Source organism: Phasianus colchicus, chromosome 8 (assembly GCF_987193195.1).
Source record: "Phasianus colchicus chromosome 8, bPhaCol1.hap1.1, whole genome shotgun sequence".
NCBI lineage: Eukaryota > Metazoa > Chordata > Aves > Galliformes > Phasianidae > Phasianus > Phasianus colchicus.
The window spans coordinates 22,149,934-22,177,632 of record NC_143443.1 but is presented as its reverse complement, the minus strand read 5'-3'; the positions used below and the strand labels follow the sequence as shown (position 1 = coordinate 22,177,632).

The 27,699-nt window shown below is 35.2% G+C and overlaps 1 protein-coding gene across 1 annotated transcript in view; it reads left to right on the top strand.

The window, feature by feature from the left end:
- The window catches only part of LOC116231794 (adhesion G protein-coupled receptor A3-like), a 254,504-nt gene that overhangs the window by 190,152 nt on the left and 36,653 nt on the right, over positions 1 to 27,699 (top strand). Inside the window, exons 13-16 of the mRNA XM_090145294.1 lie at positions 14,067 to 14,274; positions 15,214 to 15,422; positions 22,092 to 22,219; positions 23,098 to 23,221. Of these exons, the coding sequence (XP_090001420.1) occupies positions 14,067 to 14,274; positions 15,214 to 15,422; positions 22,092 to 22,219; positions 23,098 to 23,221 (669 nt within the window). The remainder of the gene's footprint in view (positions 1 to 14,066; positions 14,275 to 15,213; positions 15,423 to 22,091; positions 22,220 to 23,097; positions 23,222 to 27,699) is intronic.

Below are 27,699 nucleotides of genomic sequence, written 5' to 3'. Positions count from 1 at the left end.
TTCAGGATCCAGGCCCTGCAGCACTAATACTTGAAAATCTGTATTAATTCATAAGCTGTGAGCAAAACACTATGTTTTCCTGTCCCTCCTGTCATATACTGTGCACTGAAAACAGTTTTTCATTTGAAATATTTAAGAAGATTATTATTATTCTCTTTTGTTTGATCCAAGAAGTGAGGAGAAAAGGTTGGTGTAAGTTCTTTGTTCTCAGTCTTCAACTATTGCCATTTCAATTTTATCCTACTTTGCTTCAGAGAGGTCAGTGCCGAGCTGGCTTAATAAAGACATTTATTACATCAGGAGTAAATTATATTATATTAGGTATGTTCATTCTTAACAATCACTGAATAGGAATGAGAGGTGTATCTCTCCAGTGATTATTTCAAACCCCAGTTGGTCCATGCAGTATATAAAAAACCTCAAGTGACTCTCCGTGGCATCTCAGCTTAAAGGTATACCCTTGAGTAAGAAGAATACAGTGCATGCTGCCCCAAAATGTAAAACTTTTCTTAGCCAGTATAAATTTTTGTATAGATGACAAAAACTAGTAATGTACATTAGTATTTTCAATTTTGTATCAGGAGAACATCATTGCTTTGTAGTGGCTGAGATGGATTTTAGTTTAGGATTAAGATTTAATTCAGTCAACATTTAGAAATGGAATGTCTAACACTGACTATGTCAAGTGACTATTTTTATGGTTTTAAATCAAAATTTGATTGTATGCTGAGGAGCATACAAGCATCTATGAAATTTTAATAAATAAGAATTACTTTTCTTCCAAGTTTCTTCAACTGACAGCACTGTATGAAGTAATTATTAGAATGGTGGCAATGTGATCTGAAGGAAGGATCACACAGATCTTACTTTCATTGTTCTTGTTATTGGATTTTACCATGGGTAATGTTAGAAAATATTTCTTATTTTTGCATAACTGTGATAAATCCCTTAGAAAAACTTAGAAAACTTGGTAGAAAAAATTAGTCCGTAAGCACTTGCTGCAGCAAATGAGTTCTAGTTTAAGGAGTCTGTCTAGGCATCTATGATGAGGACAGTGAGTGTGCATGTGATTCACCTGAAGGTAAAAATGCTCTGTTTGGATTTAAATGCTTTCTAACTGAACCAAAGGAATGACATTGTTTCACATGAAGCATGGATAAATGTGCTCGTGTGCATTCCAGAATGTTTTATTTTCAAAGCTGCCTCATGGCTCCAGTTCAGATTGTTGATGGAAACATATCTACAAGTGTATTAATTGCATGAAGAAAAACTTATATTGTTACTTTCTTTAAAAAAGGATTTGAGGAATATATTATTCCTCTGATGAAACATTCCTTGATTTTCTCTTTAAAAGTATAATGCTTGAAAAAAGGGTATAGCTCTTAGGAATTGACACCTTCCTTTCCAGGTGGACTCTTTTCCTCCATTCCTTTACAGCCTAGTTTTCAGGAAGGAAAGACTGAAGCAAAGGCTCACATGCTGGCTTTGGCACAATTTTTGGACCCGTTGGTGGTAATTGGTTCACGTAAATGTTGCCTTAGATGAATCCCTTTAATATTTATGGTCTTCTATGCACAAATATACACAGTGAAACTGTATTTGGTTTTGCTCTATCCAGGTGTTCAGCATGGTATTTGGCCAGAAGTGATTGTTGACAGTGAAAATCTGACAGGACAATTTCATTGTGAGACTGAGCTCAGTCTCTTATCTTTTGTGTCTAAACCGGGATATTTCAGAATCCTGCAGACCTGTGTGAGACTTGTGAAGCAGGGTACATGTATTTGCATGGGAGTTTTGGAGATACTGGTGGTGGGAAGCGTGGAGTCTCTGTCCACTGTTTTATATTCAACATCTGAATTACAGGAATTATCTTAAAATGTCTCTGTCATCGGTGCTGTACATCCACTTCAGAATCACACAGCTCAATGGTATGGAGACCTTGGGTACTTTCATTCAAATGTGAAGACAGTTCTGTGACTCAGAACTTTCCTCTTGCCAGCATAACTATACTAACTTTTTTTACATTTCTTTTTGCATGTGTGTTCTCACTGTATTGTGGAAGGCAATAACTCACTGACGCAGTGAAATTCCAGAGACAGATTATTGTTTTAGCTAGTTGGAGACTATGTAAATCTACAGAGTGGGAGACTGAGTTTGGGAGGGAAGAAAATACATTTGCTCCTCTTGAGGAGGCTTGTTTTCCTGACTTGTGAGCAGTGCTTGTGCATACATGAGCTAAAGAAAAGATGATATAATCACTTTTTTAGAATACTTACTGCTGTTTACACAGCAAAGCAGGTTTGTGTAGTGATCCCATATTCTTTCCTCCTTGCACAAGTTATGGCTTGCAGGAGCAGTTCTAGGTCTGCCTAGGTCTGTTTAATAGCTATAGGCAGTAGAGACCATTCCTGAGGATTGTATGCAAAGAATATAAAATCGCCAGAAAATCAAGTTGCTTCATGGTGCAGAACTTTTAAATTCACTTCCTGGAAGACCTAAATTGCTAAAATTGCTAAAATTTTCAGCAGTTTCAGCTTTCCTCCTTTATCAGACGGGGTCAATGTTTCAGTAGTCATCAAGCTGCGATGTCAGCATCTCATTGCAGTCATCTTTACAAAAAGGCAGAACCAGAAAAACACTAATAATTGGACTTTTGCACATTATATGCAGTGTAGAAGCTCACTTTGCCTCAAGAAAATTATATCTAAATAGTGTAGTAAAAATTTCTGAATTAATCTTTTTCATTACATTCCCACTTATGTTACCAAATGCATTTTATATTTATCTAGCTTAACTAAGTGTGAATACCACATCAGTGAAATTAGATATTCTATCATCTAGTATGTTTAAATAGTTGCAATATTCAGTCATTTTGATTTACTGTATTACCCAATGGCTGCATCAGTGTGTACTCATATTCAGTAAATGTATATACCCAAATTATCTAAGACTTCATAAAAATCATAAAATCCATAAAGATATGCACTGCTTCTATTTAAAGGCATATAAATTTTATTTAGTACAGAGTGTTTGTTCTTTTGCCACCTAGAACCCCTTCTCATTTTAATCTAATTGAGTTCCTCCAACATCAGAAAAATCTTTGTGAAAACTCTGTCTGGAATGCTGGGAAATGTTAAGGTGTCTATTCCCTTTACTAATTATTTTCTATGATAATAACTAAGCTGTGGACTGTGCGGAATGTAAACCCATTGTGAGGCTTGTAATATCTTAATTGACCTAGCTCAAAAGTGATCATGTGCAAAAATTTCACACATCCCAGTATATCAAAGCTAGAATTCACAATTCCTTGTTCAAAATCAGTAATATTTATGTATAAGCTCAATAGTCAGTGAGCTTAGACATTTGGTTAGTTAGGTATTCTGTGTGATTATGATACCCATCTTAGAATCCACAGTGCCAGGTTTGTAATTATGTAACTGGATATTCCACTTATCTCATAAGACTATTTATTTTGACTTTATATTTTAAAATATAAAAAATTTAGCATATGGCTGTCACATCTGCTGAGTGTATCTGCAACAATTGAAATTAGTATCACTGATGTAATAAACAACAAAACAATAACAAAAATAACGTGCTCATCACCTTTCTAGAAACATCTCACATATGTCTGGAGATTATCTGAGCTTCTAAATAAAAAGGAAAAAATACACCTTCATTATAGGCAGCTTGGAGGTAAAAGTGGTATTTCTAGGAATGCATACATCCTTGAAGGGCTCAGTGAACCAAACTCCTAAGGGGGTGATTCTTCCTGTAGAGCTCACTGCCAGAAGCCATCCTCTGTAAAAAAGAAGCTGCAGCAAGTCTCTGTTAGGTTCCGAAGAACAATGGGAAGTTAAAAAGTGAATTCTAGGATATGTCCAAAATCAATACGTCAAGGATCTGCTCCTATGCTCCCTCACCTCCATATCCCAAAAATGTAAATACTAATTGAAAACTCATAAGTCATCCCTAAAATCTCTCATTCCTAGAAAGACAAAATTTATGCATCCCCTGGCATAGTTCTCTGCATTATGCCAAGCCTAATGCTGATTCTCCTCGACTTGAAATACAGAACCCTGAACTGAAGCAGTCCTATAACTCTAAAAAGATTATTGAAATCAAAATTTTGTCTAAAATAAAAAAATAATAATAAAAATTAAAATCAGAACAAAACTGTGTTGTATTTGTTATATAAAATTCAATTGATATTGACAAGTTCTGCACTATTATTCTCATATATGGGCAAAAGATACATTTTCACAAAATAAAAATTTGGGTAACTCTTGGAATGCTGGTGTGGAATTTTGGAATATGCAAAAAATACTAATACTAAATTATCAACTGTAAATAATTTTAAATGTTAATCTAATTCTTACTTTGTGTGTAGCAGTAATGTTTGAGGCTTTCTGCAGATTTGTTGTACTTTTGACTGTCTTGTAGAAGCATCAGCTTCAATTTACACTTGAGTTGTTTTGAAGGCTTTATTTGCAGTCGCCATAATATCAGAGTCAATTAGTATGGCTCTCTCTGTAGGTACAGCATGAATGTATGAGAGATACATTAGCAGATCCAACATGTAAGCAAAGTATTCATCTTTTATTCAAAGTCAGAAGTTTAACCAATAGTGTTGCCAGAAATTAAGAATATCTTACAAACTATTTCAGGTTGAGTAAATCTAGGAGTCTTGTTAAAAAACAGTATTGCAGTGATTAAAGTGATGCCATTTTTAGGTAATTCCGTATTAGGGATGTTCATCTGAGCATGTGTCAGTAATTAACTGTTAATCTGTCTTGGATATTGGGGTTGAATGACTGCACGGTGTAGGAGACTGAGCTCTTGTTACTCAAGTGCTAAAGATCTCTTCAATTCTAAAGACAGTTTGTAGGAAGATAAGTAATAGAAATTACATGTAGGTTTTCATTTCTTTAATGTTCCAACTCAGATCAGTATTGAATTGTTCTATTTTTACTCATTTATGGTAAGATTTCCAAAATAGATGTCTACATGAAATACAGCTCAATTTTCAAGTTTGCCAACTGTCTGCAGCTGCTACATGTGCAGAATTTTTTCTGTTTCTTTAAAAATGGTATTAATTCTATGCTCAGTGCTCTTTCATTAAAGATGTGAGTCACTTCACACTGCCATGAGTAGGTTCTCAAACATTTTCTTTTCCTGAGAATATTATTGTGTAAGTCTATCATGCAGTATTCAAATGTTCTCTCAAAAGTAGGTGAACTTGGTGCCTGTGTGTCCTTTCTCTTTGCAGACTACCCCACTCTTTCTGTTATAAAAGCTAAGAAACATTTTCATACTTTGTCTGCATCTTTACTCTTGACCAGTATCCTATTTGTCTCCGTTCTCATGTTTGCTGTTTGTTTATGTGATACTTCTTCCTCTCTATGTGCTATTCTTGTGTATTTAAAGGAGGCAGATAACCTCTTATTTTGCTAGGCTAACAAAGATGAACTCTTTTATTCTGTACTTGTGAAACAAATTATTCATTCTTCAAAATCACCGTGTTTCTCTGTCTGATGGAAATGCCTCATTTGAAATGTTCTGGGCTGGATTAGTCTTTTTTATTGTTAAATTACAATGACACAGATTCATCCATGTGATCAACCCGTGCATTCAAGTTCTTTTTCTTGTCTGCTGCTTTTCAAAGTGGCTTATTTCACCAGTTTATAACAGCAATTCTAATTACAAATATGTAAAGTGCACGATTTACAACATTGTCTAATGTGACATTCCTTTTCTTTGATTCAAGGTCATCAAATGAAAACTAGAAGTGTCCAAACTAATTTCCATACAAATTTCTGACATATTTGCTGCAACCTAAGTCTTTCCCTTTAAAAGTCAATGAATTTGTTATATGTTTTAACTAGTTTCTTACTCACCTGACACTATTTCTGCTAATCCTCAGTATCGCAACTTAGCTTTCCTTATACTGTACAGGTTTTTACTGAAGGCAAAAGAAATTAGGTGACCTGTCTGTCTTTCTCTATAAAAACTGTTATCAAGGTTATCAAAACTGCCCCCCCCTTCCCTCCTCTCTATCTAGTGAGGGTGTATCAAGCTGTAGCCCAGTATGCAGTATGAATGTCCATCATGTGAATCTGGTATTGTTTACCTTTGGTACACATACCCTCTCTCTGTTCTATTTTTGATTTTTTTTTTTCCTTTTTCTCATGTTCCTTCATAATATAAGATTAACAGGTCAGTTGTTGCTTGAATAATTCCACACATCATCTTTTCCTTAGAAATGTATTATATATTCTGACTATATTTTCACGGATGCATTAATAATGAAGTCTCATATGCAATGGGCTGACCTGTGGTTTGAAGGAATCATGCATGAATGCATAAGCGACTAAGCAACTTCAATGCAACACACCAGAATGCAGAAACAGTGACACAGCAGTCCATATAGATGTGCCTAAAGGATACCACATTTTCATGAAACTTACCAGACAACTCTTTCAATCTTGTGGAAGCAGTTTGTGTCTTGACACAGAAACACACAAATATGGAGATGTGGCAGCAGCAACTGTGAGTAATGTAAACTGTGTGATTGTTTGTTCATGTGTGGGTCTGTGCTATTATTTACATGCCACACTTGATTCTCACTGTCTAACCATAGAATATTTTACAGAGGAGTCATCATTGCTGTATGACTAATTTGGTGTACTCCTTAAATCAATCAGTATTATTAGAATTGTCCTCTGATTTCATGTGTCAGTTGTCAGAGACTTGCATGACATTATTCAGCTCTTAGTGAGTTCTCCTTTGACATTTGTAGTAATTTGCAAATTCTTTTTTTTCTTAATGATCCTCTGTCCCTATGTAAGCATCAATACTTTCAATGAGGTTAAATAAAAAAAGTATTACCTGTTTTTTTTTCAGGTTTATCTCTACACATTTCTCTCTACATATTAACTCTACTTCTTTCTTTGTCTATTTTTTTGGAATATAGATCTGAAGGACTTGTTGCTGTATGTCAAATGGTTTTGTCAGCTATCACTGTATTCACCTGTTTCTCGACTCCTGTAACTACTTTGTTTCCTTTGATCAGTGTTATTTTTTTCCTTTTCACTGGATTTCTGATTATATTCAGTATCTTTTTTTTGCGCTGCTTCTCCATACTGGATCTTGTTAATCCATTTAAATTTCATTCATAAATTTTCTGAGTTTACCAATTTTTAAAGTTTGAAATACAAATTCTAAAGTGGAGAATACTTCTATATTTACATTTACCAGAGAAAGGATTACTGATTATCAGGTTTTCAAAGATTATTTTATATTAACAGCTTTTCCATGTTTTTCATTTCAGTTTGCTGAATCTTACAATTGAATTAGCATAACTTCTAGAAAACCTTTCTTATTAAGTATATCTTTAAATGTATTCTAAGGTGGCTTTGTACCTTTTCATGCAATAGCCTGTACTTATTGTTCGTGCTCTATTTTCACTATGTATTAAATCAGCATTTGTGCCTGGCTATAACAAACATGTTTTGGACTCTGTGCTTAGTTTTCCAGATATTATGAGCATTACCACATAATGTCTTAATTACATAATAATCCTAACATGCTTAGCAATTTCATGTCTGTAGTCAGGAGATTTTATGTTGCATTTCTGGTGATACCTTTTCACTTCTGTCTGGGAATCTGTATCAGTTTTGCTTTTCTCTTGCTAGTTCTTCCTGAGCCCTTCCAGGCTAACGTTTGAACAGCAGACTAATAGGCTACAGCTAAACTGTGACAAATCAGAAACAAAGTTATGTAAATAAGTTAAGGTGGCTGGGAACCTCCTTACAATTGCCTTGCCTTGTGTCTTCCCATTTAAACATCAATCTTACCTTTTTTTGGACCTGTGTCATTGAGTATGTATCTTACATAACCCTATTTCTTCCTTTATTTGGCATTCCAAGTTTTTCTTTTGTTTTGTTGATGCTTTTCATACCAGAACAAGAGGTCAGTACGTACACCCAGTTCACTTAAGCTTCACAATGCTGGGCCAAATGCCTGTCCATATCTCTTATCTTATGTGCTGGATAATTCCAAAGGAGTATGTTTTAAATATCCACCAGTAGAGACAACTGAAAAAAAAACAGTTCTGCACTGTTTTATGTTAACTACTAAACCTTTAACATAAATTCTAAATTTATCTCTTCAGTTGCTCCTGAGGAGCTGCTATCTTGTTTGATGGCCTAATTAACACCTACTGTATGGATATATGTAATTTATTCACTTGATTTTATGATGATGACCACACTGTTAACTTAGTCAATACTTATTTAGTAATATAGTTTATTACCAGTAGAGCTTAGTTGCAACACTTTTACTGCTACTGTAACTTTATATAGCTTATCCATATTTTGGCAATACCCATTGATGCTTAATAATATATGAAAGCTGCTCTGAAAGTAATGCCTCCTATTTTACTATATTGGCCCATGATGTCAGAGGCAGATGGTGGTGGTATGGCAGTAGAGGTGGAATCTTTCCACCAATATTCCGTTACATTTTGTTGCCATGTGACAGATGGCAGCAGAGGGGCAGTCTGACAGAATGGTGTCTGACACAGAAGTGCTCATGAGGCAAAGGTGTGTTTCATTTAATTCCTCTATGTCAAAAAAAATTGCAACCACTAATGTTCATTGATGCTTGCTGGATGTTTATGGAGATCAAATAGTGGATGTGAGCACAGTAAAGCAGTGGGTGCATTTCAGCAGTGGCAACAGTAACAGAGAGTCATAACAGAGAGTCACCTCTGCTGGTACAAATTTTAGGAGTCTGGCCCACAGGCTCATGTTCATGGTTTATGAAAATGAATAACTAATGCTGATAACTGTTGAAAAATAGTGTTTGTAGCTAAGAATTTTCTCTATCAAATAGCGTTTCTATGTTCTTTATATCTGTTGTAGTTACTTAGTACATAATGTATTGCATTTGAATCTGTAAAAAACATCACTAGACTCTTTAAAATCTGGAAGCAGTGAAGCTGCTTTTTTCTAGTTCACTGGTAGATGTTGAGGTGATCTCATTTAGTCTTCTATTTTCTTCCCATTTTCTTCTGACCGCTTGGTAAGGTACTGGTTTTTAAGTCAAGGAAATTCACAACTAGAAAAATATTACTTTCAGCTGTTCTGAGGACTCAAAACTGAATGCTTTCCTATGAAATATATTTTATCTCAAACAGAAATAGTGCACTTTAACTCAAAATTGATCTTATATCAAGGCATATGTAAGAAAGAACTGAAAATATTTTGATTTATATCATTCCACAGTGTTACAAAGTATCTTTCTTGATAAAGATTGTCTGATAATGGGTATGTTCTCTTAATATTTTGCTAAATTTAAGAAAAGTAGAGCAAGATAATCAGGAAGCAATATTGAAAATGGGAGCAGTTCTCTTTAAAGGATCATGAAACTGGAAGGGCCGACATATCATAAAGACACCTAAGGCGAGAGGCTGTCTTTCCTAAACACTTAAAAACTCCATGTAAATGCTTGCATTGATTATAAGGAATGGACTGCAGACCAGAATAAAATTGCTTGGGGAAAAACTTCACTTTTAATCTTTCATTTTTTCTTTAAAATGTTTTTAATAAGGGTCACACATGCATGAGCTGCAGAAATGTCAAGAGTCTGTAGCTCTCAATATCCTGGGGACCATTTTGTCTTTGGAATGAGGCTTTCCATTCAAATTTTAAACTTTTGGGATCCATGTTGAATCATATGTGCTGTTTCTGTTCGTCTATTTTGAACAACTCCACACACACAGATAAAAAACTTAGCACAGAAATGGAAAAAAGAAATGAAATTTCAGATGTTCTTGCAAAATTTACTTTCCAGTTATTATTTGGAGAATTGAAAACAACCTTCCATTTCACTTTTTGGAAATTTTCCCATGTTACAAAACGTCTTAAGAGCTGGGAGCCACCTGAATTAACCTTGGAGCTGGCTTTCTGCTGATAATCCCGCTTTCCTTGGCTTGAGGTTTTCTATCTTATTTTTGCGCAAATTGATGGATCTCTGTGGACAGTTTGCATTTTAAAACACTGGCATTTTCCAGTAGGAAAAATATTCCTTAGAAAAAATTCACTGTTCAGAATTTCCCTTTATAATGATTGGCAGTCCAATCCAGTTATTAGGACTAAAAGTGAAATGGAGTCGTGAAGGGATTTATTGACATTTTGGTTTGAAAATGTTCAGAGAATGTCTGAATCTGAACTGGTAAGTTGCTGACACAAACTCTAAGCTTTTCCAGGGAAAATATAAGTTGCCAGCGCTTTATGTCATTTCAAAGCTGCAGATCCTATGAAGACATTTGATAGTGTTTCTCTGGTGCTGTTTCTCTCCTTAGAGGTGGAGCAGCTTCTTCGGATGCTGCCACTAGCACACGACAGCATATCAGTTCTTGTGTGATGTGTCAACATGGTATCCAAATATAATTTTGAAGATTATTTGTGTGGAATTTGAAACATCTGAAGCACAATGATTCACTCCAAATATAATGTTATCATCTTTGGTATTAGTACTAATCTGTTCATATATTGTGTTTCATGTTTGGAGTCAGGAACAAAAGAAAAATAATTATTTCACCAAGTGAGAGGGAAACTGAGGCAAGGGAAGCAAACTGACTTTTTCATCACTACACATAAGATTAGTGAAGTTGAAGACTGAGGCTACGGTCAGACTCCATCCATCCTCTTCTGCAATAACACGGTTTGCTTGAGTGCTCAGATTCTTCTCCTGTGAATAATGTGTAAAGCTATTAAAAAAAAAAAAAAGATGTAGATGTAAAAATTGATCACAAATATTTATCCATATTTTTAAACAGCATTGTGAATGTGTGGGCACCGTCAATGTATGCATTTTTCATGACTATGCTAGCACAGAAGTTTTTTGGCAGACGTACTGGCATAGCAGACAGTTTAATTTTGAAGTTTAATTTTGATGAATTTTTACATAAAATAAATATTTTATATTCAGCAAATATTTTGACTTTACTTGTATATTGTCCAGTCAAGAAACATCCCTGTTCCTTTGCCTATTGCTCCACTAGACCACGTGCACTCAAAAGAATTTGTTTAAAATGTCAGGTATACAAAGGGCACTGTTCACAAACCATTAAACTGTATCCCAGGAATTGACTGTAGACATCATTTACCAAAGATTATTAATAGTTAATGCTATAGAACCAGAGCATAGCTCATCCAGTTCCATCCACCTGCTGCAGGTTGATTGCCACCCATCAGATCAGGGTCCAGGGTCCTGCGCAATCTAGTCTTACGCATCTTCTGGGAAGGGACACCCTGATCCTGGCGGCAGTGCCAGGGCCTCACTCCCTCTAAGTGTGTTTGTCTCCCCCCTGTTCCCTTCAAGTACTGAAAAGCTGCAATGAGATGTCTCTGAAACCCCTTCTCCAAGCTGAACAAATGCAGCTGCCTCAGCCTGTGTCCATAGGAGAGGTGCTCCAGCCCTCTGAGCATCTTTGTGGCCATCCTCTGAACATACTCCAACACCTCCATGTCTTTCTTATGCTGAGGGCTCCAGACCTGATTGCAGTACTCCAGGGGGAGCCTTGTGAGGACAGAATAGATATTCATGTTCTTGTTACATTTTTTTGAGCTAAATAGGGAAAAGTCCTTTCCTGAAGTCTGAGGAGGAAAAGATTTTTTTCTGTGTTTCTTTTCGCTATGTGATGAATTTATTATTGTATTGCTGTATTGCTGTGTTGGATTTGCTCAGCCACTCTGAGAAAGGTGTGCACTGCAGCCCTGAGTTGGCTGTGCACACCTGTATTAGGCTTTGTCCCAGGAGACAAAGTCTATCAACAGTGAGACCTAAGCCACTGATTGAGTTCCTGTCTTTTATGCTGTGTAATTAAAGAACTCTGTATAGGTAGAGACTGAGCAATAGTGAGGAGGTGAGGGGTGGTCCTCACCTTGATCTTTCCCCAGCTGTGCACCTGGGCATCAAGCAATTCAAAGAAGCCAGCTATTTGTGTATTGGATGTGAGCAGCCCATTATTTTCCCTCCCCAGTCAAAGTCAAGGTCCATTTACCAATCCATATCATCACTTGCTCTCATTGGTATCAGCAAGTCAAAATAAAGACGATATAGGAGAACCACATAGCAAAAGTGCTATAAACCTGTTGTGTTCCTGTGGCTTGTGTAGGACTGCTTTTCTCTAGTCATGGCACATTGTTATTTATCCCAATGCCTTTAGCTATTGGTTTCATTATCATAAGCTTATTCAGATACTTTTAGCTTTCTCTGTTTGTGTATAGTAAATAATTAGCGTAATTTAATATGTTGCTGCTTTTTCTAGCACAGAATAATAAGAAAAAAATTCTATAAAAAGTTAATCACAGTATAATTTCTCTTACACTTCTGTAGATAAGTCAGCGGAGATTTGGGGTTTGACAAATGACACTACTAAAAATTTCTGTACATACTTATTAATAACAAATTTATGGCTAAAATGGTATCATTGGAGATTCAGCTTACGCAGATACTTTGGGATATCATAGAGGGAAATATGTCTCTTTCAGAAGCGTGAGACAAAGCCAATTATGACGGCTTTAGAATCAGTGAATTAGGCAGTGGAAACAATCTGAGGACAAGTACTTGATGTTTAGCTCAGTTAATTCCAATTAAAGCCTTCACATTCATTTTAAAATCTAATGTAGAAATGTGGTGTTGCTATTTTCTGTTTTTTTCCTGTTTGTTTTTAATAAGTGTCTTTGCCCACTCTGAATACTTAAGAAAAAATTGATTGTTTTAGAGTGGTTTTTTTTTTCTTAGAACAGCAAAACTTTTCCAAAATATATATGATAATAAAGAGAAAATTATACTCAAGCCTTTACCTGTTCACTCAAACATCCCAATAACATTACAGACTGCTCACACTTTTCTCTCATACTTGCTGTGTGATGACTAGGTGCTTCTAATATTTTAGTTTGCTGATCTCCATTGTGTCTTTTATCTCTCACGTGTGTATTTCTCCCAGCATTTGGGCATATATTAATGTTAAGTTTCTTTACATTGTGGTGAAGAATATTGGTTTTACTTCTCAAAGAGGTAGTGCACATGTACTGTGAGTAAACTGTGTGATAATCTATGTAAATTATGTGCACAGAAGCTATACTTTGCCCTTGGGGGAAATGCAAATTAGAACATTTTGTAGTTTGTTTGTTTTTAAATACATACACTTTTCACTTCAAGGCTCAGGACAGACTCCCTGTTTATTTTCCCATCGCTCATCATTTGTTTGTCTTTGTAAATAACTCACCCTTTAATGATTAGTTTTATACTTGGGCAGGGAAAAGAAATGCTTGATGAGTGAAGTCCTCAGAACATAATGTTTGGTCTGTTTTATAAATACGCTGTAAGGGAATTATCTGCTTGTAAAAGGGTGTATAACACAATCACGACGCAAAGCCATTATAGCGATCTGACAGTCTTCATTCATTTTCTCTCAGTGCTGTCTTATTTTCTCCTGTTATATCAATGCTTGTAAGATTTTTAATCCTGGGTTACTATAACACAGAGTTAACTGATTTTCCATATAAGAAGAGAGGAAAATGTATTTATAAAATGAGCTATATACACATTTCTAGTTCTCTACTGACTTATTTTATTTTATTTGTATTAATAAAATTATTTTACTACTCCTTAAGTACCCTTTCAGAGAAATGTTTTAATGTAAGTTGTCTGATTCTGTTTTAAGTGAAGGAGAAAACCTGGTAGAGGTTGTCTCTTTAAATCAGATCTGCAGTGTTGATGGACCCTCTAGCAGGCACGGTAAGAACCATTCTCACCTCTGCAGCAGGGAGCTTGACCATATAGACTCACACATTCAATCAAAACGTTTTCCCTTTTAATATGCACTGTACCAATCCTATTCCCATGGTTACTGCTCGTGCTTCTTTGGTTGCTTCCAGTCTGTTGGAAAAGGAAGGCAGCATACATTTCTTGTACAGGAGTTTAAAACATCATGAAAGCAACCCTGTTGTGATTTGCATTTTAAATGTTTCTTTTTTTTTCTCATTGTACAGAATGCTGTAGCAGTAGCTTCAGTTCATTTGCCACAGTCTGTCTTCTCTCAGTCTTCAGCCTGGCAATCTGTTGATAACGCAACTTGCAAGCTACAGTTTATTGTCTTTCGGAATGGAAAACTCTTTCCCAGCACAGGAAACTCATCAAATCTTGCAGATGATGGGAAACGTAGGACGGTTGCCACACCAGCTGTTTTTGCTAAAATAGGTGAGGAAATGTTATGCTTTATTTCCTTTAATCTGAAAGCTAAGGTTTACTTGATTGTATAGAGAATAGAGGAGTAGAGTATACTGTATGCTGAGAGGCTGGGAACAGTCTGTCTCTTTAGCAGAAATGTTTGAATTTATTCCTATCAGCATGATTTTATTCCAGTTCTCCTGCAGATAAAGAAATGCAATTGCTGTATGACTAGAATGCAAATTTGGGGTTATTATTTTTTGACTGTGTTGTTACAGAAGCATCTTTCTTAAAGCACAGTGCTATAGGAAAGAACCTTGTTTTACTCTTTTCTTTCCAATGAAAACTGCAGTGCTAACATGCTAGACTCTGATAAAAATAAGACAGTCTGGGAAGGAGTAGTGCCCTGTTGCATGTATCAGTACTTACCAGTATACTTTCTGATACAATGAACATAAAACAGGTTTTTGTCTAGGTGTGATGCATCATATATGCTAGTCAATCATTAATTTGATTAATTATTCACCCAGGCAATTTTTAAAAATTTATTTGATTCTGAGTAGTGCTCTCATTTCTGTTAATGTTATAAAAATGTTTAAATGTGACTTTCAAAGTGCAGTATTGTCTGAGCTATTAATCACACAATGAAGCTGTGCCATTTCTGCAGTTTCATGGGCAGTAGTGTAACATTGGCTCTAACTGAAAAATCTCAAACAAAAAAAATCGGTTTTGTGAAGGTTGGTTAGATGATTTGGACACACAGTGAGACTGAAACGTTATTCAGATTTATTTAAACTATTGCAAACTTTTCTGAATGTGCACACTGCTTTTGATTTTTACTATTCGAAGTGTATTTCTTTTGTTGTTTTTTTTTTTCCCCCCATAGTTTACTATATCTGATCTCTTTACACATTTATCTGTAAAGGGTTTTCCACTCCATATCTCTGATACAGTTTGTTGCTTTTGCAGATGGGTGCAGCTTTGGAAACCTCACCAGCCCTCTTACTATAGGGTTGAGGCACTTTGCTCGGGGTATAGACCCCATTGCAGCCTTCTGGGATTTTGACCTTCTAGATGGACATGGAGGCTGGTGGGGAGAAGGGTGCCACATAATTAGTTCTGCAGGCAATATTACCACCATTCAGAGCACTCACTTCAGTAACTTTGCAGTGCTAATGGTAAGTATATGATTTAGCAATTGTACCTATATTTCTCTCTATTTTGCCATACACAAATGTTCTTTTTACATGTAGCTGTATCATTCTTACATGCCGATAGCTGACCTTCAGTTTTCTATGATGTTTAGTATAAGACAGCCTTAGAGAAAGAAAGTTATTTAACTGCTAGTAAGTGAATAAACCTGCTGGTCAGCTTTACTATCCAGAGACAGGCCTAATCAGAAACAGCATTAAAATTCGATCTTAGAAATGAGAATTACATCAAGGAATGATTACTATGTTGTGGTTATAAATTATAAGACAGCGTTTAAAAATGTATACTCTTGTGTGCTTTTACATCAGCACATCTCAGAGGCTGGTCTGCTTTTGTTCCTGCCCTGCACTGTGTTGATCATACTAATTAGTTGCGGGCATACCGCAATGTTGAATCATTTAATAAATGGAAAGGAATAACATCTTCTGCCCTCCTAAGTAAGGACACTGCTGTCTGTGTTGATTTTGAAGGAGTTTTAGTTAGTATAGCGATGCTGACAGCCCTCTTGCTAAATTGCTGCTCATGAAGAAAAATATTTCTGTGCAGTGCTAAGCCATCAGCCTGCTTTAATCTGTTCTTAGTCACACTCACAGTTCCCATTGCAGTTATTTAACTATTCTGCTTAACAGAAAGTTACCATCATGAAAGCAGAGAGCTTATGCACGTAGTAATAGTATGTGTTACTACTCACAGTATAAAGAAAAGCAAACAAAAAAAGGAAAGGTTTCAAATATATGTAGGTGAAAACATATTTGCACCATTAAATAATTTAATGTAAACCGGTCATAAAAATAGATATCTGTTATTAATGCCAGACTGATCCTGAATGCTGGTGCATGACTGCACTGTAGACGCTGCTTGTGTGTGTTACAGAAATGTTTATAGTTGAGTAAATACTGTATTGTGTGTATGTGTAAGGGACAGCAAACATAGGCGACAGGAATTGCTAGGACGTGTGCTGAGAATACCAATCTGCTGCTGTCAGATGGAGCCCAGATGGCAGCCAATCATAGCACAAAGCTCTAGCACCCACAAGTTAAATGCGGGTATTATCGTCCACTTTGTAAGAACCTATTTCTCTCAGAGTTACTTAAACATTTTTTCACCCATTCCAGACTTGCTCAGAATTTAAGAGCTGTTCCTAAGATTTGATGACATCAAATATACCTCATTTTCTACAGCTCCCAGGAGTTGTGTTTTTTTACTCATCCACTTGTTTCCCTGAATGTACAATAATTCTGCTTTGAGGGTGCTTTCCTAAATTCATTAAAGAAAGCACCTGTTGACTTTGCAGGTGCCACACCCAAAATGGCTTCTTCACTGGTTGGGTTCAGCCTGTTCTTAAACTTCAAGTAGTTATTAAATGTTCACTAATTCCTCCAAATAACCAATTCCATGGTTCCATTTTGTTTGCAAAAATGGTATATGGGCATAGGAGTCACAGTTAATTTTTGGTTTCTAAAGCTGAATGCACATTTTTCTCTGATGAGTTGTAGCAGTTTGGGTTTTCCGCAACCAAGGTGCCAAGGCACCTTTTAATGCAGCTTTTGTATCTGATATGTAATTCAGTTTAGGTCTTGTGTTCATTTTGATACAGTAATTCAACTTCGCATTTTCTTCCTGTGTAAATCTTTCATTTTTATCTGTTTGACACAAGAAAATAGAATTTGAGGCTTACTTTTCCTTTGAAATTGATATGGCAGCAAATGATGTGATGTTCCCTAGCTCATATTTCACGGTCACTTTTAAGAGAAAAGATGCCTGACCTTATGTACTTTATATGTGCATATATGTGTGCAGATACGTATCTGTGTACATATAAATATGTTTCCAATAGCTGTCTTTCTGAACCACTATTGGAAACTTTTGTAGTTTCACTTTGTCTAACCGTTTTCATTCAAGTATGTTATTTGCTAATCAGTGTTTTGTGGCATAAAGTTAAGGTTTGTTTCCTTTAATATAAATTATGCTTTTCTGGGCAGTTCAATTCTCATACCAGAAATGGAAAAAAAAAAAAAAAATCATTGTTCTTCTTAGCTATTAATTTATAATATGAACAGTACTATGTGTATCTTCTTAATTTACACCTAAGTGCCTAATATATTTTAAAATACAAACTTGCAGCAAGTTGAACATAGAGTATGGCATGTAGCCAATGGAATTAGCCACAATGTCATGATTAATGTTATTTTTTTAATCTTTAATTCTCAAATCTATTAAACCATAAAAATTCATAATTGATTATTATGTTTTGGGTAATGGCAGTAAGCTGAAGTAGTAGGTGTAAACTGAAGAGCAGCAATAAAGAAACTTGAAGGTTTACATTGCTATCAGAATAATGTATCCTGCTGTGAAACAAGATGAAATAGAAGCCTCATTTAATCTGGCTGTCCATTTTATGGCTCATACTCTGATTCATTGTTGCTGTTCATCATCTTTTTAAATAGAAAGACAAAGTTCACTGAGCTGCTTTTATAAAAGTTGTTTCTGCTTACGTATCACGGAAGAGTTAAAGATTTTGTACAGTCCTTTTATAAAAAGGCAGTAATCAAGGATTTATCAACTGTGATTGATAATTAATAAGCATGAGCATGCTTGAAGTGAGAGGAATCATGTAGAGCTTTTGAATTCCTCTACATGGCAGTTGTTCTAGTTGAGAGAGAATGCATTTTGGTGGTTGAATTGGAAAGGAAATACAAGCTCCTTTCTTCACACTGGTCTCACACTTTCACATTGCTCTGAGTTGGGCCAATGGATGGAAATAAAACAAATAAAAGTCAGGTATAATGCAGCATTATCTTTCTGAGGTCAACTTTTGGAAGGTATGTCTTAGTGGTGAGAGTAAAATACTGTAAAATAAAGCCCCTGAGTTTGTTCTTATCTTTCCCTTCATTCACTTTGTATTCAGACTTGTTTCTTATTTTGTCTTTACTTCTGTTACCTGTAGGTGGAAGACAGTCACACTCTAGGTTCTTTTGGAAGGTGGCCAGCACCTTCCAGGGCACTGAACTATAAATATCTATGATATGACATTCTGATTTGGAGTAACATTATGAATTTATATGTTATGAAGCTTCAGTATATCTAATTATAAATATTTGTTGTATAAATAGTTTGTATTTATGTTCTTTTGTGAACTGAGCTGTATATCACGATTTTAATTTTTCAAGAGAATTTCTGTATATGTTATAACCAGTGTAGTGCCCTATAGCCATAATATATGTGAGTAGAACTCTGCAGGAGATAACAAAAATATCTAACAGCAACACTGAACTTCAAAATCTGCTAAATTTGTTTTGACAAACGTCCTTTGTTCTTCCTTTCATTTTTCTTAGAACAGAATGGCAATTCAATAGTGATGAGTATTACTGTAATTGTGTACAACATATCCTTTTCCCCTGACAAGACTGCTTTGTCAATAGTAATTTTCTCAAATCTGACAAATAAACACTAGCAAAATTCTTAAACCTATGCTACTTCTCAATTAAGATAAAATGGATTATTATTATTAGCATTTTTTAATTGTAAACCTGAAGATAGGTTGAACAAACATAAAATCATAAATTCCTTTCCTTCATTGTCATGTTGAGTCTACTTATTTCAAACAACATAAGTGGGTTACCTTTTATTTGAATTTTCTCATTGTGTGTTTTTGCAACACTCAGTGAATGGCTATTTGAGATAATTAGGGTTGAGGAGATCAAACTGACAAAGTCAGAACATATTTGAAACTATCCTGGAAGAAAACCTTTGAAATACTGTGTGAATGAGAAAGTGAAAAGCAGCAAGAGATCGTGGCAAAGAAGTTAAAGGATTTTTCTCTTTGTTTTACAAGCATTTCCTGAATCTTTTAAGTCTTTCCAAGTTAGAAAGATCTCAGTGCCACAAAAACCTTATTTTCAGTATTTTCAGTGTGACTGGATACAGTTGCGGAATTTCTTTTGCCTGTTGATGAAGTTCAGTTCTGAAAACAGTATTTTAAACTTTCGTATTTCAGGATTACTCCCAGCTCAACAGCCTAAGTCTTTTGAGAAATTAACTGTTGAGTCAGGGAAGTGTTGCAGAGATGTTATTTAGAAGGTTGACATAATTTTCCATCCGACCCCCAGAAAACACGAGGTTTTCTTATTACAGGCTGTGGAAAAGTGGTTCAGTACTCTGAAAAATCAGGCTGCTTGCAAAGAGAGAATTTTAAAAATCAAAATTAAAATTTTTTTGTGTATAAGCATCTACATCTCCAAAAGAGATTTGAGCTGAGTGTAACCACCAAAGATTATGAAAGAGATCCAAAAAATTTACCAGCTAGGCATGAAATTAATATTTAGCGTAGTACATCCTCAAAATTTGCTGGAATGAGATTCCTCTGCATGTATGTAAATGCTTCCTGGCATAAAGACCTAGGTTTCCAAGCTCTGCTGCCAGCCAGAGACCTGACGAAGAGGCACACACTCTTCATCGAAATCCTCAGCTGGCACGTACTTCTGAACTAACCAGCAATGCGTAACCCTGCTGGACGATACTGAAACCAACTCCCCCAAAAGATTACTGTCTTCCTCAGAATATTCTTGAATGTGCCAATCTTTTGTACAAAATCTTGGAGTGACTTTATTCATAAGAGCAATATTTTACTCTTTTCTCCTTTGATTATATCTGCTTTTTACTAAATTACTCTGAATAACACGTATTTTTCTGTGGTAAAATGCATAGGTAGCTTGGCACTGGGAACAAAAATCCAGGTTTATATCCTTCGAGATGCCTTAACTTTATAACAAAAGGGCCTCTGACTCATGCTTTTTCTATTTGCTCTTGTTTTCTATTGTCTTAAGGAATCTTCCATTCTTTGTGGTATGGGGTGAAGAGATGCAGACTATGAGAAGCTCAATAAAATGGGCAAATTTGTCTTTTTAAAACATAATGTACAATAATGCTGCTTTGCATAGAGTGTTTAAAAAAATCCAAAAAACTTTGTATTCTGAATGCTGTTTTTCCCCAGAGGATTACTCAAGGGAGTTAGACAGATTCATAAGATTTAATTATCCTTAAAAAACAGACAAGTTGAATTCATGTTATATTTACAATGAAATCAGTTTTCAATATACAAAAGCCTTGAAAAGGCTACTCTATGTTGGCAATAACAAATTTTGATACTCAAAATTTTTACTGCTTACTTGTGCAAGATTAGAAAAGAGATAATAAATGAATATTTTTAAATGGAATTAGCTTAAAGATGCTGATTGTTTTTGATTCTTCTGCAGGCAAAATCACCAAATGGAGAGTTCTTTTTCTCTTCTCTTACAGTTGTAGTTGAGGGAAGAGTAGCAAGAGACATTAGGAGACAGTGTGAGAATACCTATGTGACAGATGATTCCATCACTGACATTGAGTGCTGGTGTACCAGGCAGGGCTCTGAGTGTATTTATGAGTTGGACAACTGTGCAAATTTAACTGATGTGTTCAAACTAAGGAACACACAATAGCTGAAGGAGTACTGTGGTACTCTGTGGTGGAAGGATGTTACAATGCCTACTCATCATCTTGTTTATGTTATTTGTTCATTTTGACAGTCTTGTTTATATATGTTGTAAGCTGCTCTGTTTATGTCTGAAATTAATACACATCTGGAGAAACTAGTATAATCACTTTTAGGAACTTAAAAGCTACTACAAAGAAAAATAATGACTGCTAGATAGGCAAACTGCACTGTACCTTGTCCCCTGACTTAATAATTACATGTACTCATGAGTGTTAGTATGAAGGTAGAAAACAGTACATCTAGATGATCGTTGTGGCCCTTTTCAACCCAGGCCATTCTACAATGATTCATACTGGAGCAGTTTTCTTTTGGTTCCATCCATCCCACCTGCAGATCTAATTTTCCATCATTTCTTACTTGTGAGATCTGGTACATTAGAATGGAAATATGATATGATCAATGTTACAAACGTACTAATGTTTTCCATTACTTTTTTCATGAAGAATTGTCAATAGGCACTAGCAGATCAAGAAGGAATACATGGCCCTTTGTTTTCCTGTTAATATAGCTGTCAAACTGTTTTCAAACTGATACAGGCGCAGAGTATTTGCAACTAAATATGAAGCTCACTGGGTTAGAGGGAGTTGTATCTACTGGGAATATAGAAGTGTATATTTGAATTAGAGTACAGAAGCTGCTCAGTCAATATTTTGGATGTATTCTCAGGTCTTCCATTTCCTTGAGAGGTTCTTATGAAATTGTGTGTATGCCATTTACAGACCCTTATGGTAATTTGATGTTTTGTACTTAATACCCTAGTAAAATACATGCATGAAGTTCTTGTTATCTGAAGGAACGGATATTAGTAAAACTGGCAAGATGTAATATTCTGTATATTTTTTCAGTTTGTTTTTTTTTTTTTTTAATTAAGATATGTCTGCTTGTACAAAAAGGTTAATTTTTCTCTTGCAAAATGTATGCAGATGAGGAAGGAGCAGTCTGATGTCATTGTAAATTCATGAACTGTATCTGCATAAAAAGTTCATCATCTTATTTTCCTGCTCTAGAGAGGAAGCAGCTAGAAATGACAGGACATATTGAAATGAAGTCTCAGAGTTTCACACATGCCTAACAATGTTAAATCATTTTGTTTTCTCCATAGGATTTTAAGACAGTGCTGTCTTTTCCCCAGTACCCAGGGGAGTTTCTGCACCCTGTGGTATATGCATGTACTGCAGTTATGTTATTGTGCCTGTTTGCTTCCATTATCACCTACATTGTCCATCACAGGTAAGAATTCCATTTTAAAGCGCTTATGTTAGAACGATCAGAGTTATGTGGAGGTACTGCAATTTTTCTTACCCTCACTGAAAGGAAAAATGATCTGAATTGTTGCTGGATGGTAGTACGTGATTTAGACAAGAGAAGTCATGAAGAAAAGAAAGGTTGCTTCAACCTTTACCAAGGTGTATCTTTCCTGAGATGTATGTCTAAATGCCTGAGTACAGTTCTTAAGGTTTCTAACTTGACAATTCCATAAAGCCACATGCGCTGTCAAATTGCTGTCTGGCACACTGTGGTCACACAGCTGTAGTGAGGGCACTGGGGTCTAAGAGACATTTTGTTGAAATATTTGGCAACTGTCATTGGTTAAAGGAAACTTACTTTGACTTATAAATCTTGATTTTAGAAAATTTTTGCGTTTTCCTTTATATAAAAGATTTATAGAAATGCCATTTTAACTACATACTTCTGTTAAAGACCATTAGCAATTTAAAAAAGAGTAGGAATGTATTGTACTGCAGCTGCTAAATATTAATTAAGTGAACTTAATGTAATGACTTCTGATCTTCAGCTTGCATTTATTCCTTTAGAGATGTCTTATTAAAGTTGTGCATATCTGAAGCTATTCAATAAGCCTTTTGCTTTTATCACTCTTCTTTAAACATTTGATTTCATGGAGGAACCTTTAAGCCAGTAGGAACTTTTTTACATCCTCCATTATTGACCTCAGTGCTGTTTAAATCAGACAATTCTAATGGCATATTGCTGAATAAGTATTCAATCAGCAAATTTAATTCTATCACATTAATCATTTTTCCAAAGTTTAATTTTCATAATAGGTATGCTTTCTTTTTCTTTCATCTTTAAATGTTATTTTTCAACAGTACAATCCGAATAAGTAGAAAAGGATGGCACATGCTTCTCAACTTTTGTTTCCATACTGCTCTTACCTTTGCTGTTTTTGCTGGTGGAATCAATCGCATTAAATACCCAATTATATGTCAAGCTGTAAGTATCTTCCTTAGTAATTCTTACTAAAAGAATGGAAATTTGAAGCTATCTTTTAACATAATATTGATAGTTCTCTTTCTTTTCATACGCTGTTTCTGGATCTTAAGATCTTCAGAGTACGTCATTATTGAGCAATCTGACTGAGGTTGGCCCTAGATGTTTCCTAAATAGCCCAGTGTTTCTAGCACGATCATGTCTTGTAGTTACAGCTCAAGATAAGGTGACAAAGCACAGTAAACTTGTGATTTATAAGACCTTTGTTTGCAGTGTTGGGCTATTTCATATCTCTTGACCTGTCCTTTCCAGAGGTATAGTGTCATGAGATGCATAGAATGGGCATGACTTCAGTTGCTATGAACATAGGGACTGAGTCTGTATAGGGTGTGAAAGGAGTTATTTCAGTTATCCTGCTTAAAGCCTGATGAGAGCTTGTTGCAGTTTTGTTTTATTTTTAATATTTCTTTCTTTTGGGTTCAGTAGAAGTGTTCCAGATCTCATGAACACTGTTGGTTTGCAGCTGTATTAAAGCATTTTGCTAAGCTAGCATTCTCCTGGGTATTTTGCCTGTTACTAGTCCAGTTCTAATTGGCTTGAATTGGGTGTAAAAGTCAGATTTGCCAGACAACAGCAGCGATGGCCCCCATACTCATCTGCTTCAGTTCATGTTTGCTCTCTTTTTCTCACCTGATGCCTATGCCCTGTGGCTTGAGAAGGATTTCAGCAGAAACATCTGTGATAGCAATAATCTTCACTAAATGTTAACTGAGATAGATATATTTTCCATTCCTTAAATGGCCTATATTTCTGCAACCTGAGTTTTTCTTTTAAATTAGCATATGTATATTCTCCTTCTTTTATGCATGGAGGAACTGATTCTGCCTACTGCTGTCACAATATTTCCATATAATTAAAACCAGAATAATGTTATGGAGTTTGAGCTTTCAGAAAATAAATTTTTGTCCCATTATAAACCTTCCCTGACATCAGTGGCTCAATTTGCTTTTGTTAGCTAAAATGAATTATTCTCTTGGCTTGGAAGAATGTCCATGCTTGGAATTTCAAAATAAATATACTTATTTTTGCTTTATAATATTTATGTTGCTAATGAAAATCATAGCATTAGTCATTTAAGCACTCAAGCCAATTCTTAGCAAGGTTACTGAAAAAAGCAGAATGTAAATTACTGTTCTGTATTTGTGTGTAAAAAATCTTCTTACAATTTTTACCTATTTCAACTGAGATATAAACTTCAAATTGAATAGTTATAAGGAATAATAAACAGGAAGCCTACTTGGAAAGTCTTTCTTGGAATTGTTCCTGTCTAAGGAGAGCACATAAAGAGCATAACTAGGCAACTTTTAATTAAAATTTTGTTTTGTTGTGTTATGTATTTATGAAATATTGAAGCAGTGTTTTCACTACTATTGCTAGATGCAAGTATAGACAATATTGTACCTGTACTTATTGCAGTACAATCTGCAAGTTCCAGTGAGGTCTTAAATATAATTTAGTTTAAAAACTGGTTGAACATTTTGTATATTAATAACAAGCTAATAAAGAATTTTCAAAATAATGTTTTGTTCTTCTGCTGTCCCGTCAAAATAGAAAATGCTAGAAGTCTTCAGACAGATACACAAACTCGTTTCAGAAGCTTGTCCAAGTTATTACTCTGATACTGGCAGCACAAGATGACCTAATTATACAGGGAAGTTAGAAAAAAAAAGATGCAAAAGACTAAAGGAAGGAGGTGTTTTACTCCAACTTCTGTTTCTATGCTCTATGAAATGTATCTTTTCTAAAACTAATTTTTAAAAATGGATTATATTTTACTATGGTAGGCAGTATATAACTTATATTAAGTATTTAAACATATTGTTTTTAATATTTACATTATTTTAATATAAGCCCAATAATTTCTATTAACAAAACTTGTATAACTAGTTAAAGAGTTATTACTCTAATTTTTAGTGAGATGCTTTGGAAACCTCTTGTATATACTTGTGCATAACCATCAGTAAACAGTACCTGAAAATGTGCAAGCACCTATAATATTTTATTTGCAAAACATACACATGAATATTACATAGTTTTCACTTAAGTGACACAGTTGCCCATGAAATTATTCTGAGAGAAATATCTCACAACATCTGGTAAATTGTGTTGTAATTAATCTGTAAGTTCTATCAAACTGAAATATCATTTACCATTCTCTTTATCTGCAGTTTGAAAGTGAGGGTAGCACATTAGTTTGTAGGGCAGCTATGGTCATGTAATTACATGATCACAAATGACCATCTGTTGTTACAATCATTGTCTGGTTATTTACTTTGCAGATTGCATGGAAACAATGAAGTATAGCAATAATAATGAATAAATGTTTGAGATAAATGAGTTATTAATCCTTCAAAATTAACAAAAAAAGGCTGATTCCAAAATAACTTGTCGCCTTCTCCCTCTAAATGATGTGGCCCAGGCTAGTTTTACGCATAAGGAATTAATACTATGAGAAAGGAGCCATTGTCTCTCATAAATATCTGGAAGAACTTTCGTATCTCCTTGAAGGCAAAGAAATTGAACTATCTGGAATCTAAAAATCTGAAACTTACTTTTAAACCTGCATGCCTATTTCAGAGATGATTTTCTAGTCAGTCTCACTTCTTGTATGTTTGCTATGCAGTCTTTACAAATCTTTTATAAAGAAAACTGAGTGTCAATCTGAAAGAGCTGATTGCTTCTTTACAGATTTCCTATGTGAATTAGGTTCTATCTACAGACTGTTTGAATTTGACTCTGAGTACCACTGAGTGATGGCAGTTGATGTAGAGTTCAGATTTTTGAGATTATTCCAAAATCATTCAAGTAAGGCAAATGTTACATTAGGAACAGAATAATGGTATGATTCAGAGACTACATCAGACAGAAAGGTGCTTGAGCCAGCCAGTGGAGGATGTAGTCAGCCATTTGCCTCTTCCTGGGTTAGGCTTTCCAATAGCATTCTTTCAAAGAGCAGAAGGACACTTGCTCCTTTCCTGTTCAGAATGAGATGGCAGGAACACAACTGTAGCTGGAGCTCCCTGTGCTGTGGAAGGCATTAGTTCTGTACCCTCAGTCTGAAAGATTTCAGTTTTGTGGCCTCTATTTTCTTATAAAGCATTATAACCATGAGGCTGTGGCTGCAAGGGATTGGAATGATCAGTCCCACCCCACGTGTTAAAGCATGAAGAATAGACTTAGAGGCACAAGGGCACAAGACTCAGGAGAGAGAAAAGTGGGACAGAATCATATTGTTTTATATTTTTCATATTTGTGTCCAGACCAGAAGGTAACATGATCATTCAATGACCTACTAATTTAACAGGATTTGAATCCTGTTAAACTAAGGAGATCCTAAAGCTAGGAGCTGCATCATGTGTTGGAGCTTGGGATACAAAAATATTATTGAAGGAGAAAAACAGTAGTTATTTATACTCTGGTTAGTTTTTGTTTTGATTTGTTTTGTTTTTTTAAAGGATGTAAAAATAATGTACTGTGATGAAATTTGTCAGGGCATTTTAATATATACAGAAGAATGCAAATCACAGGCTTTTGTTGGTCTTTGGCACTGCTTTGCTTAGCTTTGCTGCAAGAGGAACTATGCTAGTCATATATGCAAATAAGACTGTCAGTGGCTAGAAACTTTACCAGCAGCAACTCGTGACACTTAAAGACTTTGTATGCTGTGGACTTAGATGTGCATGCTGAAAATTCTACTTCTTGGTCTTTTCCTGATGAGACCTATCTCATTTCTGGGTCTCAACTCCTTGCTATAAATTTTCTACCTCGGAAAAGAGCAGGGATTTCTTATACAGCTAAGTGATTTATAATCATGAAATATATCCCGTGGTGTAGGAAACTACAGAGAAATTCGTTAATCCCTCCATTTAACTGAAAAGACTCTGTAGAATTAGTAGTTTAATCAGAATGCTAGTCCATATAGGACAGTCTGAGCTGAAATAAAATGAAAATAATGCTAATTTAAAAAGAAATAAAATTTAAAAAGTAGAGGGAAACAGAAATTGTGAGCAGGTTAGATCTGCTGAAGAGAGCTTTTTGCGCCAATGTGTTTGGCATAAATGTGTATACTGATCACTACCATGATAACTGCACCATGTGGATCTTGTTATTTATGAAGTAGTGAGATTTATTGAAGGACCACATGCAGGCAGCATCTTCTTACTGTAGAAACTCCAGTTTTCTATTCGGTAGGTTGATGCCTTTTCCCAAATATGAGTTCTGAGGATAGAGTCCAAGTAAACATAATTTTCAGCGTAATAGCTGCAGTTATTAAACAGTGTTAGGTGCAATGCTGACTATAATGCATATGTCGTGATAGTTCTTTCTGTATTGTATGGATATTATGATATCAATATTATATCAATCATAACTGCTTATTTCATCAGGAAAATGTAGCCCTTCCCAAAAAATTTATGTGAAAT